Below are 14,705 nucleotides of genomic sequence, written 5' to 3' on the forward strand. Positions count from 1 at the left end.
CATTAAGAGTGCAGAGCTGAAGGGGATAAGTGATATGAAACAACAGAAAATGATAAGAAATCAATTAATAAAATAAACAGAAAAATAGATATGAAATAAAATGGAAAAATTAAAGTAAAACGAAGTTAAATTTCAAAAATCAAATCAAATCAAATTAAATCAAGTCAGAAAAATAGTCTGAATTCAACAATATATGTTGCCACCAAACGTGCAAAAATTGGAACAAAATATACTATAATATACGCATATCTGTGCTTTTATTTGTTTGGCCTAACTTTTACAACATCTGTTGTGAAAGTACGATATTTCAGGTGCTATCAATAAATGCTATTTGTCTTGAATGAAAATCGGTTTTTTGAAATTTACATTATGTATATGCATATCCACAAGCAGGCCGACCCATGCTATTCCGAACAGTAGATACAGTATCATCGGTTGCATGCTTTGCGCTACTACGAAACATTGCAGTGACTACAACCTTATCCTACGTTCGCAGTGGAATTCTTTAGTATTCGCATCATGTGTTGTTGAATAACAAATGGGATGCACTTTATACCTCTTTGGTCTATTGAATTAGAACCGGGATGGCCGTAAACAGGCAGTGAAAGTCGTTTTACTGTGTCGCAAACAAAGTATTAAATCTAAATTCGATTTCCGGCAGCGTTTTTTTTTTTTTTTGCAAACACTGTGTTTGCGCGCCGTGTGCACAAAATGTATCATGCAGTTCCGTACACACGCGGGAGTACACAAGAAAAGTAAATCATGTTTATGTTTTGAGCGACAAAATTGAGTTACTTATGAGTTGTGCACAAGGTATGGTGATGACCCCGGCAGCACGCCTTCTGGCATATACATATTGTTGCTACGCATATCGCAGAGGTAGAAAATATTTTTAAACATTAGTTAAAAGTTTTAAAATTGTACATAAATCCCCTCCCGCAGTATCGTCTGCAAAATGAAATGTACACACATCTAATTTTCTAAGTGCACCGTACTTTGAACAATAAATTTGTTAGGCCAACTCTGATCACAGTCCGTTGTAACTAACTACCAGCGATAAGCTTGACTGGCTTAAATTAATCCCCTCCAATGCACTTTCCGTGCCAAGTTGATTTACTCTGATTTATGAGGTAATCGCATCGGAGGCAGGCTCCCTGTGTATTTGGAACTGCATGTTTTGTGTTTAGCAAACCAACCGATAAAATGGACAATCGTTCGCACTTGATTAATCGATTAAATTTTTTTTCTCTCATTTCAGCAATCGTGGTACGGTACTTGACGAAGAGATTTATCGGTGACTACGACCCGACTCTAGGTAAGTCACGCCAATTATCCCCGCACAAGATTGGCAGGAGTTTATTGTCGAAAATCGTGCACACGGCGAAAACTAGGACGCAAAGTCACCGTGTCCCTGACTGTTTAAGGTATACAGTGCGTCTCGGAGATAAAATAGTCGGACGCTCAGATTTTAACAATACTTTGCTTGTATCCTGCTTGTTAGGACACAGGCTGAAGCTTGCGGAACAAATTAAGTTTTTTTTTTGGTGAAAAATTGAAAATTCAGTTTGCCCCAGAGTTGGCTCTCAAGCGAAAGTGCGTGTCGTTGTGACAAAGGTTGTGCGAAACACGGGCTCTCTAAACATTACCTAGGTCAGCTATCAGAGGTAAGGCCTCGCTGTTCCGTGCCAGCTCAGTGATAATAAAAATAACAAGGTATGACATGCTAACACGAGTGCAACGTAATATATGAATATTTAGCGACTAGCAATAGTCAATTTTCCCATCGCCTTCTTGCAACTCCTTGTAAACGGGAACAACACGAAAGGGAGGTTTCGAATTCGAATATACCGATTTTTGTATCACCAAGCTAGTCTACGGTTCCAAAAGTACGCACTGAACAGCCAGGCCTCGCTTCGTATAGCTTATCCTGGTAATGTTTCGAGAGCCTGTGGTGCGAAAGGGATTCTCAAAGGTGGTGACTCGGTCGCGTAAACAAGTCCAGCTTCACGGATATAATCGATATCAGTGAAACCCAATCTCCCGCAACTTCTTAAATATCATGGAAATGAAAGTTCGTTTAATTTCGCCTCTTTGATACAGCGGGAAGCTCATCCGTACGGCTTCCCATATAATAGGCCAACCAATTTATTGAAATCCTTGAGTTTACCGGCGGGTGTAATTTGAGACGCTGTACCTCAAAAATAGTTGACCGCTGTTTGTGGTTGTTGTGCTAATATCATAAGTCTGTTGGTGTCAATGTGTACTTGATTAATGGAATGATTTGTTGGGTTGGTGGTTGGTTTTGACTGATTAAATGATCGATCGATCAATTGATTGATTAAATTAAATATGTGTATGTATGTATGTATGTATGTATGTATGTATGTATGTATGTATGTATGTATGTATGTATGTATGTATGTATGTATGTATGTATGTATGTATGTATGTATGTACGTACGTACGTACTTAAGTACGGATGGACGGATGGATGGATGGATGGATGGATGGCTGGATGGATGGATTGACAACCATACAGTACCAGACGATGAGTGACATATTGATCGATTGCTTGTTCATTTCGTTAATTGTTCGATGGATTGCTTTCAATGTTTGATCATGGATTTGTTTCTGTCTGTCACTTTGAAACGTGTTCTAATCCTGCTGTTCCTTTTCCTTTTCTCTCTTCCTGCCCTTCTCTGCGACCGAGATCGTGCACGCATCCAGGTCACTGCTTTCCTCAGCGTCATTACGCACGTCCCGACAGTTTAATGAGGTATTGATTGGTCGGCAAATTGCTTGATTCAGATTCTGAATACGACTGACGAGCCGTTCATATTTCATCTAATAGGAGCGCTCCATGAACCAAAGTGTGTAGCAAACAGGCATATTAAAATAACACAATGAAAAGCTTTCAATCAAGGCCAGTTATATATACATGTATATATGCATGTTCTACTCCCAAATATTCAGACAAGTAGAGATTATCAGAGAACACAAAAACCCCTGTCTAACTTTTCCCATCAGCGTCCAGAACGCGATTAATTTTACCCACCACAAATGTTTCGCGACACCCCGCGCCTTTATGCATTCTAAGATATGTTGTGCCTTAAATCGTCAATCCTTAATAATTCCGATGACATAATTGATGTTTCCAAGGCGACCTCGTTGTAGTTTACGCTTCAGATCAGCAGAGACACTCTGCATTGATTTAATATCAGTAAATGAAGTTGCATATTCTTCAGCCGCGAACAGAATTTATTGTCAAGTATTTCCCCTTTGCCCTTATTGTGAAATCTCCTTTGATAAACTACTTCGTCAGAATTACGACCAAGCTTCATAATTTTGAGAAACTGCTAAGCCTTCTTAAAAAGAATAAACAAATGAAATAAACATGCAGAGTAAAAGAAATATACACAGCATCAACGTCATCATTACCGTGCCGCCGTCATCAGCATTAGCATCATCTTCATTTTACCATCCATTATCATTATCATCTTCAATCATCATCATCATCATCATCATCATCATCATCATCTTAATTATCATCATCAGCAGCATCAGTATCATCATTAAGAACAAAATTAACAACATAAATAACTACAACAACAACAAGAACAAGACCGTCATCACCGCTGTTGTTGTCGTCGTCCTAATTATCACAGTCTCTTATGCCACGGTCGTGGTTGCTATCACTAAATAAAAATAGATGATATGAGAGAGAGAGAGAGAGAGAGAGGAGAGAGAGAGAGAGAGAGAGAGGGAGAGAGAGAGAGAGAGAGAGAGAGAGAGAGAAAGAGAGAGAGAGAGAGAGAGAGAGAGAGAGAGAGATGCTTTTCATGAAAACAATTCGCTGTCATAGCTCTGCGAAAGGTTACAACAGATTTGAAGTACAGTATCTGCAAGTAGGTCGCGGAGTTAAACCCACGCCTTTCCTTACAACAATATGAAAACTATTTGCGAAGGAGGAAGTTTATCGGAAGACATGGTGGAAGGTCACACAAATATCGTTATCAATACCTTTTGCCCATTGGCATCATTTTAGGGTCATCGCGGAAATTGAAGTGGAGATCAACGACACCAAGCTGTGAACTCACGCTAAAAGTGCAACTCGCTGACCTGTCACCACTTTACGGCATGTCAGTGCGAAGTCATAAATTCTCTGTAGATCAGACGACGGGGTGTTCCATTGCGACGTCTCGGTTCCTCTGCACGGACAATCTTTAGGCACTGATCACTTCATTCCGGCACGTCGTCCTTCGAAATTACTTTCCGCCGATTATGTTTAAAATGCGCATCTTTAGCATAGTAGCACGTTGTCTGCACACCGGCATGCATGTTCCTATTCGCAAAAACCATCATCATTTGTCTGTGATCATAGTAACTATTTCCCTTGGGCGTCTCGGTCTAGTTTCAGACAAATATCGAACTTAATTTTCAATGTTAACGCTTAGTCATTGATTATTTTGAAATCGCGTTCCAAGTCCGGTGCATATTCGTCGTTTTGAATCATGTCAAAACTTGTTACAGAAAAATATTCTGACGACACCTGAATTGCCGGGAAAATCTGTTCTGATTCCCTACTTATGTAGAAATTCCATGTTCTTTACATCGTTTAGCCGTATATCTTTAACAGGTTTTAGGAATCATATTTACACCGGCATCGGAGGTTTAGAATCATCCAGTGACTCGGAGATATATCCTTAAGAAAGTTCAAAATCGACGGATTACTAACTCGATACATTTGATCAAGTCATATTTCGCGGTCTTCAAACGTGTATAGATACGCTCTCTTCCAGAAAACACCTGCAAAAAATGGTTTGGCATATCACAGACAGCCTGAACCTTTCACCCCCATCTTGTTGTGTAGAGATCCAAGTCTGGCACAGAAAACAACGGGATTGGGTTAAATCATTTTGGTCGATGGGTTAAGAGTATACCTTAGAAATGATTAACCCCTTTTAAAAGTACGAGCTAAAGATGTGAATTTTAATTTTTTCATAGCTAGAAGGCCCGTAATCTTATCAATTTGCCAGTGTGCGTCAAGTTGATTGATTTAAATTAGAACTCGCACATGAGATCTAGTTAAGAAATAATGCGTTAAAGAATTTGATAAGTTCTGAGTTTTTGTAGATGATTGAATGAAATTCTTACGCCATGAATAAGTTCTTTGCCATGAGACGATCAAAGTACGCATGCCCGTGACACTCTCTTCATGCCACGGCTGGCATCGTGCCAAGTGTAGAGAATCCGTATGTAGAATTCTAGGATTTTTCAATTATGTTTCTAGGTAAAGGTTGCGAAGCAAAACATTTTTCACTTGCACAGATCATTATCCTATATAACTGCAAACATTTCGCTCCTAACGTTCCATGGCGTTTTCAACTGTGCGAATTATTAAACACACCTGGGGGAAATAACAGCCTGTTTTAGCTTTTGGCTGACATTTTGCTCGGGGAAACCCGTTCACTACACTCTTTTATAATGAAGAATAAAAGTCGTGGGTCACGGTGTATACACGTCGGTGGCTTACAGAAACGACTTACACTAACTTTGGAGATATTTAATGTAATTATCTCTGCGAATTTTATCAGGGAAAAAATAAATATTCAGCTTTTGAACAAAAGATATTTCGACCCCCGGACTTAAGGTTTCAGAAAGTGTTCACTCGATATGCGGACCAGCGAAGCTATTAGATCGAATATCTGTCCCAAAGGTGCCTTCAGCGCTCAGTAATACTGGCCATTTGTATTTTAATGAGCCGAATCGGCGTAATTAAATTATCTATTAGTTTGGCATTAATTGGGCGCTCGCTCCACCAAGGGTGTTAGTTTCACGCAGACGTTAATGCCGAGTTAAATTTTCATGCGCGATGACACGTGCTTAACGCCATATTTATTACGCTGATGGTAGTTTGGTACAAAGTCGCGGCGAGCGTACGGGGCGTAGCCGCCGACTGGGACCCTTGGATGGTGTTCTGTTACAGCAGAATCACGGATAATGATCGCTATACTCGTGACACGACTTTGGAGATGCATTGAAATCGAGAAAGTGCGTAGTTCAATGTCGACCGCTCGCGCAGGTTTTCGCGCTCTTTGCATCATCTATGCGTGTTCATAGCACTTCCGTGGGGGCCTTTGCTTAATTGAAACACCGTCAGATTTTCACAGCTACGGTAGCCACCGGTAAGCGAAGATCGCAACAGCGCCTATGATTCATTACTCAAGAGATTGCCTTAAACCGAACAAATTGCCCCGTAAAAAAATTTATTTTAGTCAGAAAGACTGACTTCTACACCTCAAAAATCTACCTAGAATTTTATTGCGCAGTTCCTGCTATGTCAGCGGCTCGCGATATCAATTACTGTGATCGTCTTTTACAACTTTACGCGTGGCGAGCAAATGCCGTCCAGATAACCCTATAGATTGACTGTATAAATTACAAGGTATATAACGATCGTAACGCCCTTATTACGAAGCTGTAAAATCAAATTAACGACCACATCCGTGCTAATACAGATTCTGAATAGAAAACACTTCGCCTTCAGTAAATTTATCATTTTCTGTAATTGACATGGCGGATCAAATGGGTAATATATCAATGAGCATGCGCGCTCACTGTTGCCATATTTTTTTCGCAGAATTAGGAAAGTCTCGCTTGAATGTATGCTGCCGAGTGTTGCCTATTTGCTGAAAACTGACAGAATTATTTAGACCTTGTTCGTGACATTACTACTGATAGCGTTTACTGCAGCTGCTGATAACATATAAGCATCACTCGTCGAATTTGAACAACTTTCAGTCAATTTCTTAAACCGATGTAAATATTATATGTATTTGGTCTGACTCGGGAAAACTTGAATGATCGAACCTTGAAAATTCCGTGACACTTCACCGATTTGTACTCATGCAGAATGCAAGGCAAATGAAACGAATATGGTACTGCCGCATAGAATCTGGATTGAACTACAGATACTGGAAATGTTAAAAAGTGACAAAATTTCAGTTGCTGAAAGGCATAACTAAGTGTATTGACATTTTCTATGAAAACGTAACATGAGAACGCGTGTAAATCTTCCTGGGATGCCTTTTAAACTGTGGCAGGACAATCAAAGGGGTTATTTGGGGATCACTCCTTTGACTTAACCTCTACCGTTCCCCTCTCTGTCTGTTTCCGTCTGTCTTCCTCTGTCAGTCTCTGTCCGAACCTCTGTCTCTGGCTGTGTGTCCCTATGTCTGTCTGTCTCAGACCCCCCCTCTCTCTCTCTCTCTCTCTCTCTCTCTCTCTCTCTCTCTCTCTCTCTCTCTCTCTCTCTCTCTCTCTCTCTCTCTCTCTCCTCCCCTGTAGCCGCTTGTCGGTCGCCTTTCTTGAAAACTTTAAGTATTTGGTAGATCTACTTGATTCAGAACGCCTCTTCTAGCAGAAAGTTTCACCTCGTGGCATGGCTTTCAAGCGAGTATGCACTAATGAAGAGCTTTACTTGTTAACATGCTTGCAGCAAAATTCCTTCCATTTTTTTGCCAAATCTGGTAATTGAAGATGCAAATTGGTCGAAACCGTTCTGAAAGTCGATTGTGTGTTTTTGTGTAGCCTTTATAGTCTTCGTTGGGAGGTTTCGGGGATAATTCTGAACCTTGTGAACTACGTCAGAGCCTGGGAATCACACGCTGTAGCCGTCAGGAGGCGCGGCTGCAAATTGGATTCGCTCGTTCCAAGGCATTCACACTGCACTCTTGATGACGAAAACAAGCACAGTGTGAACCTCGCACGGGGCGGTGGCTTTGTACTGATGAAGCCAATTTTGAGCTAATTGCTGAAGTGTTATAAGGTCACCTGCTGTCAGAACTAGTGTTGTTAAAACGTCATTGATATCATGGTCTTGGGATTTGACAAAGGAGCCATGCTTGACCTTCACCGTGACCTTTCGTGGCCTATTTAACCCTCAACGCGTAAACACTCTTGTCTTTATCGTATAAACATACATGCGTTTAGAGTGAGGTTTGTTTAGTGTACAGGGAGGAGTGATTTGAGGCCAGCGCTCGTTTATCAGTAAAGGCCGATAATATGATCCTCACGAACATAACTTTTCCTACGAACGTAAAGATGTAGTTAAGGCAACTTAAAGAAAATTCTTTGTTTGCCGTCCTTTGATTTTTTAAAAACTTACAAGCGGCCAGCCAGAAAAAGGAAAGACAGACAAAAAAAAAGTGTATCAACATAAGCCCTATTTTAATTTGGTTTCTTTTAGAAAATAATATTTTTATTTGTGTTAGAATGTTAATATTGTGTTTGTTTTCTTATTTTTCTCAAAAATCCTACGCGGACGGCAAACAAAGAATTTTATTTAAAGCGCCTAATGTGATAACACGGTGTTTTATCTGTTCGATTCAAATGCGATGTAATGGATAAATCATGAAGCGAATTAGTTCTGCGTCACGTCTCAGACGCGCGTCTTGTGACCCTTGTCTTTGAAATCTACAATGTGTACAAAGAACAACTTTATTAACACTTGAAAAAGGAAATTTAAATATGTTAGATCCTTAAAAATTTCTATGACTCACTGAGTAGTAAATTTCACAGATGTCACGTATTCATTGATGAATGTACAGTTATTTGTATGCTTTTATAAAGAGACTTGCCCTCTGACGTGTAATCGATTCATTTCGACAGATCCATATTGAGTTTGTTCAATTTTCTCGATTGAAGGAAGACATGACAGCTATTAGTCAGTGCTGAGCTCTGTCAAGAAATATTAGAGTGGTTTGACTATGTAAATTGTTCTGACTGATGTTCTCAACCTGAACGTATAGAACAATCATTGACAATGCCATTCTTAGCTATGATACAAGTTTATTTAAATTAGAATGCGTCTATGAGACAGATATACAGTCTCTTAGACTATTACAATACATTTTTGGTCTGCCAATTTATCGGGGATATTTTTTAAACTAATGATAAAGTTTTCATCAGCTTATCGTTGTGGAAATCGAAAATTTAATTTTCCCCCAAAGTGTTAACACAGGGATGGCGGCCATTTTGAATTTCAAGTGTAGGAAAATATTTGCTGCACTAGCACCAAAATTTGCTCGGTGACCCCCCCCCCTTCCAATTTTCATTGTTTAATTTGAAAGATTGCTTGAGGAAAGTTTGGGCAAAAGTTTAAGTCTTTCAGTTACGGGGGCGAGCTACCTTAAGTCACGGAGAAGGCGTATAGCGTCAGCGATACTAAACACACCCAGAAGCTTAAGTCGCACTGAACGAACTAATTCGGCACAAAATCGATCATAGGCAAGGTAATCAGTGCAAATGTCAACATCTGCGGAATAATCTTCAAAATTCTTTCATGAGATTAGTCTTTTCTTTCACCACTAATCGATACGAAATCCATTATGTGGAAAGTCATTTCTGCCCAGCTTGTAAATTATTGTGACAAGGCCCTGTGTGACCCACTTACAAGAGTATGTAGTTTTTTTTCATACTTCATAAGCGCCAGTATCGTACGACCTTGGAAACAGTGCTCTTCCAAACGTTTTTGGACCTCATTGATGCAGGATTAATAAAATCTACTACATCGAGCGAGTTGTGTACGTCTTCGTGACTTGGGGCGATGGAAACGAAAGTCGCATCGAACTGAACTCTCGATCCTCTGGTTTTACTGCCAAACCGATAATGAAAAGTTGGCTATAAAAGTCATGCTGTGTAATGTGGCGATCACTCTATTCTGGTCTTCGACTCTTTAATTGCACTGTTTCTAAGCTTATATTTCAACACAGACTATGTGGTGACCTCATCGGCCTAGAACTAGGCCACCCTTAAGATTTACAAACACAATTCTGAATAAGAAGCTTTAAAGTTCCTTACCCTTTTATTTCTGTCTGTTTGTCTGTCTGTCCGTCTGTCTGTCTTTACGTACGTACGTACATACGTACGCATGTATGTATGTATGTATGTATGTATGTATGTATGTATGTATCTATGTGTGTGTATGTATGTATGTATGTATGTATGTATGTATGTATGTATGTATGTATGTATGTATGTATGTATCTATGTATCTATCTATGTATGTGTCCACGCAGGACGAAGAAACACTCAGACAGAATAGTAGATGTGTTTTAATGACATGAACTCGAAGTTAAATCCAAGCCTACTTTGCTACTATTCTTTCACGTAACCACTTCATTTCAAGTTTAACACAGCTGTTTATATTTTCAGAATCCGTGTATACACAGGCTGTGAAGATCGACGACCACTCTCTGAATGTACATCTCTTGGATACAGCTGGAGATTTCGTAAGTACCGTATCTCACTTTTAAGCCAATCAGAGAGGCGTAAACGATACCCCGCAGCAGGCCTACTTGGAGACGTAGGGTCTAGCAAAGTAGTCCCCTAGGTTTACAATTCAGTTCTTTTAAATTTGACTTCATTTGTTGAGTACAATCCTTCTAAATCAAAGGTCAGCTGAAGATAGGTATTGCCAACGATTTTCCTCGCCGCCCAATCGACTAGGACAATATGTGACGTATTTGATAAATTCGATGTCCCATGTGACGACAACTCGTATTATCTAGAAGCCGATGCCTCATCCGGCTAACCGGTAATTTTATTCGTCTGCTGTTAATGAAATAGTGACGTCACGCTTTCAAGGAGATTTAACCCCACTTGTTTATCACTGACTTGTTTATTACCGACTTTTTTCATGGAACGAGAGCCAGGAGTATTTATTCACAGTCCTTCTACCAACTGCTTTTGAATGAACTATAATTTCATGAGAAATATCTTCTCCCATTAACCCTTTGAGTGCTGCAATTTTTCCCACCAAAATTTTAGTGCATTATTTTACCAAATTTTATGAATATTTCTTTAATTTTTTTGATAATTTTTGATTAAATGGAAATCAAATTTCCTTGGCTACAGTTCTTTATCAAAATTTTGGCAAAAATCTGAAAAAAAATTGACTGAGATGTATTCTGTTAAGGCAACAAAAATTGACTTTGGCGCTCAAAGGGTTAATCGGAACACTATTTGTCGTTCAATAACTTCGTCCACAGCAAAATACGCGTCATACACCCGACGTCTTAAGGTCTTAAAGAGTACTGATACCTTAAAACAGACAAGAGAATTCCTCTGTTTACAGTGTTTGTGTCTGAATTGTTTTCCAGGAATTTGGCAATTCGTCAAGAGAAGATCAAATCAAATGGGCCGATGCAATGATATTTACATACTCTGTGACCGACAGGCGGAGCTTTGAATATGTCCAGAAACTCAAAAAGGAAATGACGAACATGAAAGACTTTGAACGGACACCGTGTATATTACTTGCTAATAAGTGTGACCTGAGTCACTTCCGGGAAGTGACGTATGCCGAGGGTTGCCTCGCAGCCAATAGGATGAACGTTCAGTACTTTGAAGTCTCCGCCGGCGAAGGTTTTAAAGGCATCAGCGAAGCCATGCAGTGGATTTGTAAAGAGTGGATCAAGGTCGCCAGGAGAATGAAAGTGAAAAGACTGGTGTCCAGACTCCAGATTAAACAAACACTCAGAAATTTCGGCTTTCGAGAACGAACAAACACCTTATAGCGCTGTAACTGTGATTCCGACTTATGTCGAAAATATCGACACTGACACTCTTATTGTCTTATTTGGAAGACGTTTTGTAAGGTGCCGAAAAACCCGTTCACCAAACAGGGCTCTGTTTTGCCCATTGCACTTAAAATAACATTTTAATTGCGTTGATAAAAAGCGCTATTTCTTTTGTCTGTGTATCGATCCTTATTTGAAGAATTAATTTATATTGGTGAAACCATGTTTAAATGTAAAATGAGACACAATCGTACCATGTCGCCCAAGTGTGAACATTTTGTCATTATTCATGAAATTGACGCCTTAGTCGTGGTGTTTGCTATGTATAAGAGACTTTGTTTCAACTGTCCAACTCATCTAACAAACAATAGGCCTCCAAATTTTTGGTTTGTTAATACTACATCATGAAGGCATCGACAAGCAGGAAAACATTCTCTTTTGAATTTCAGTAAACCGTCTGTATATTTATCTTGTATTGTTGTCACGATTGTCGCTTATCTTGGTGTCCAATGTAAGTGACTGATGACGTTGCCCCTTGAATATGAGAAACCAAGATGGCGTCGACGGGATTAAATGGTACTTCGCCTTCATATTAAAGCCCCTTTGCCTCCATCTATTTGCACGCAAAAATACTACCCAATCTTAAAAAAGATGTTTTGAATTCCTTTATTAGGCCATTTTGTCTTTGAATGGTTGTTCTTTCGATCTTTGGTGGAAGATTTGGCCGATTAAATTCAGGCGCTTATGCGTATATTTGGGGCGGCCATGTTTGAGAGTCAACTCGAAAATTATTCATTTGTTAAAATAAACGTTCGTTCGCCGCAAAAGTTTTAAAACATTCTGCAGTCACACCTCGGTATGAGCATTTTTAGATAAGTTGCATTTTATTTCACACCATCTTATCGACAAAAATGTGAAAAAATACCAATGGGGCATTAACATCAATATGGTGAAACAATGACGTCATTCATAAAGTAATGGCCTCTTCGTGGACTTTGAAAACGAGCCTGTCGGAGCGTGATTTTTTCCGAAACTAAAAAGCTAAATGCACAGTCCAGTGAAACTTTGCCACTACCCGTGACTTGCAGTGAGCAGATTGAATATGTTTTGAATTTTAAAATCCTGCGCAAAGTGTTGTAACGAACCCGAAGATACCGACGTTTCCATGCCAACAACGCCGCCTTGCCCTGTCGATGTCCAGACATTACGGGTGCGATCTTGCACCATACTGTGTGAATCTGGAATCCTGTTCTACTTTCAGCAACATCGTTTTATACTTGTGGAATTTCTAAGAGTCGACCTTGGTTTTATTTACAGATTATAATTTGTGATACTTTTTGGATTTCAACCATGGATTTGAATCATGGCAGCAGTGTTTGACATGTTGAATGTGAAGCCGTTTTCAAGTTTTAGATGAGTCTGTCAACACAAGGTCAGATGATCATATGAATTGACTCTAGAAAATTGCCGTCATTGTTCACGTCAGAGTGTATATAATATAGAAGTTAACATCGAAATAAAACATATTCTTGTATTTTCCTTGGAATGGTAAGTCTGATTACATGTAATTTCTTTTTCTTCTCATGTTATTCATGAAGGGCATTGAAGTGAACGTCATATAAGGAACCATGAAAATCCCGTTATACAAGGCTTTCCTCGAAGTGTTCTAACACTTTCGCCCACTGGGATATACACGTACTTCTAAAACTTGCCTAGCGCCCCCATGGGGAAATGGAAGCATCTTTTCGGCGCAGTCGACGTCATCATTTATGAATCTGTCATTAGACGGTCTTTTAGAGATAGTAGGCGGCGCTTTGAACATGTACGTCAATGACGAAAGTTGTCGACACCCGACGGGATGGCAATCCTAGCGGGCCATACATAATGCACCGTGCAAAATAGAATAGCCAGTACAAAAAGGTTAGTCGACGCAGACGTTGAAGCGGTTGGATTTTGATCTACACCCACTAACGGTTCTAGCCTGTTCATGATTTCCATTTTTCCGCGAAAAAATGTCATTATTATCTATTTTCTTGTGCTAGAGTTCAAGTTTTTCGCATCGACCATAAGGCTCGACCTCTATACAGAAATTCGTAGGTCGTGAAAAGAAACACAAGCAACTGACCTATGAAATGTACAACTTATAAACTAGAACGCACCTCGGGGACAGATATTCAGACTCTCAAACTTTTACAATTCGGTTCGTATCTACCACTTGTGGGGGTTCATTTTCAAGCTCTTTGTGTAAGAAAACTTTTCACTGGCTTTGTTTTTCGCAATTCGAAAATTTTATTTTTCTCCATAGAGTTAGCACAGGGATGGCGGCCATTTTGAATTTTAAGTATCGGTAAATCTCGGTTATTTCTTTCTCTAGTACTAAAAATTGCACAGTGACCCCCGATTTTTATTCTTGATTTTGAAAGAGAATGGTTAAAAAGTTAATTTAGGAAAGTTTGAGCAAAAGTTTAAGTCTTTCACTTTCGAGGCGCCAACTACCTTAAACAGTCTCGTCATTTTAAGCACAGCCAGAGTAGTATCTTTAGTCTCCATTATTTTTTTCAGAGCGTGACGCAGTAAGAAATCGGTCGCGTGAGGATCTGTGTTCGATATGTTGTGACAGTATCAGGGTGATGGATGAGGTGTCGAGGGATGAGTAGAACGAAGAGTTGTTGGATGGGTTGATAATTGAATGAATGATTCATAGAGTTAAAGTCTGGATGGATTAGTGTACGGGGTGCCTAAGAATAATGAGACGCGTGAATGGATGGAGGGAGGGAGGGAGGGAGGGAGGAGGGAGGGAGTGATTAATCGATCGATCGATCGATCGACGCGATGAATGAACGTAATCGGTCGACTTGCTTAATTAATATATGTATCAATTTGACAGTAAGTGTGTGAAGACAGATAAACTCCACTGATTATTGATGCACTTGCAATTATCGAAATTAATCTTGACGGTGACATTGCACATTAACCCTTTTAAGTAGAACGCGCCTCGGGGACAGATATTTGACTTGCAAATTTTTACAATTCTTTTCTGATCTACAACTTGCGAGAGCTCATTTTAAAGCTCTTGGAATTAGAAACATTTTCGTCGTCTTATTTTTTCGCAAATCGAAAATT

At 39.6% G+C, this 14,705-nt stretch overlaps 1 protein-coding gene across 1 annotated transcript in view; it reads left to right on the forward strand.

The window, feature by feature from the left end:
* LOC139119771 (ras-related and estrogen-regulated growth inhibitor-like) overlaps nt 1–13,128 on the forward strand; it is a 34,741-nt gene extending 21,613 nt beyond the window's left edge. Inside the window, exons 2-4 of the mRNA XM_070683660.1 lie at nt 1,259–1,315; nt 10,216–10,292; nt 11,163–13,128. Coding sequence (XP_070539761.1) covers nt 1,259–1,315; nt 10,216–10,292; nt 11,163–11,579 — 551 coding nt within the window. The 3' untranslated portion in view covers nt 11,580–13,128. The remainder of the gene's footprint in view (nt 1–1,258; nt 1,316–10,215; nt 10,293–11,162) is intronic.
* The last annotated feature ends 1,577 nt before the right edge of the window (nt 13,129–14,705 follow it).

The sequence above is a fragment of the Ptychodera flava genome, chromosome 2, assembly GCF_041260155.1.
Source record: "Ptychodera flava strain L36383 chromosome 2, AS_Pfla_20210202, whole genome shotgun sequence".
Lineage (NCBI taxonomy): Eukaryota > Metazoa > Hemichordata > Enteropneusta > Ptychoderidae > Ptychodera > Ptychodera flava.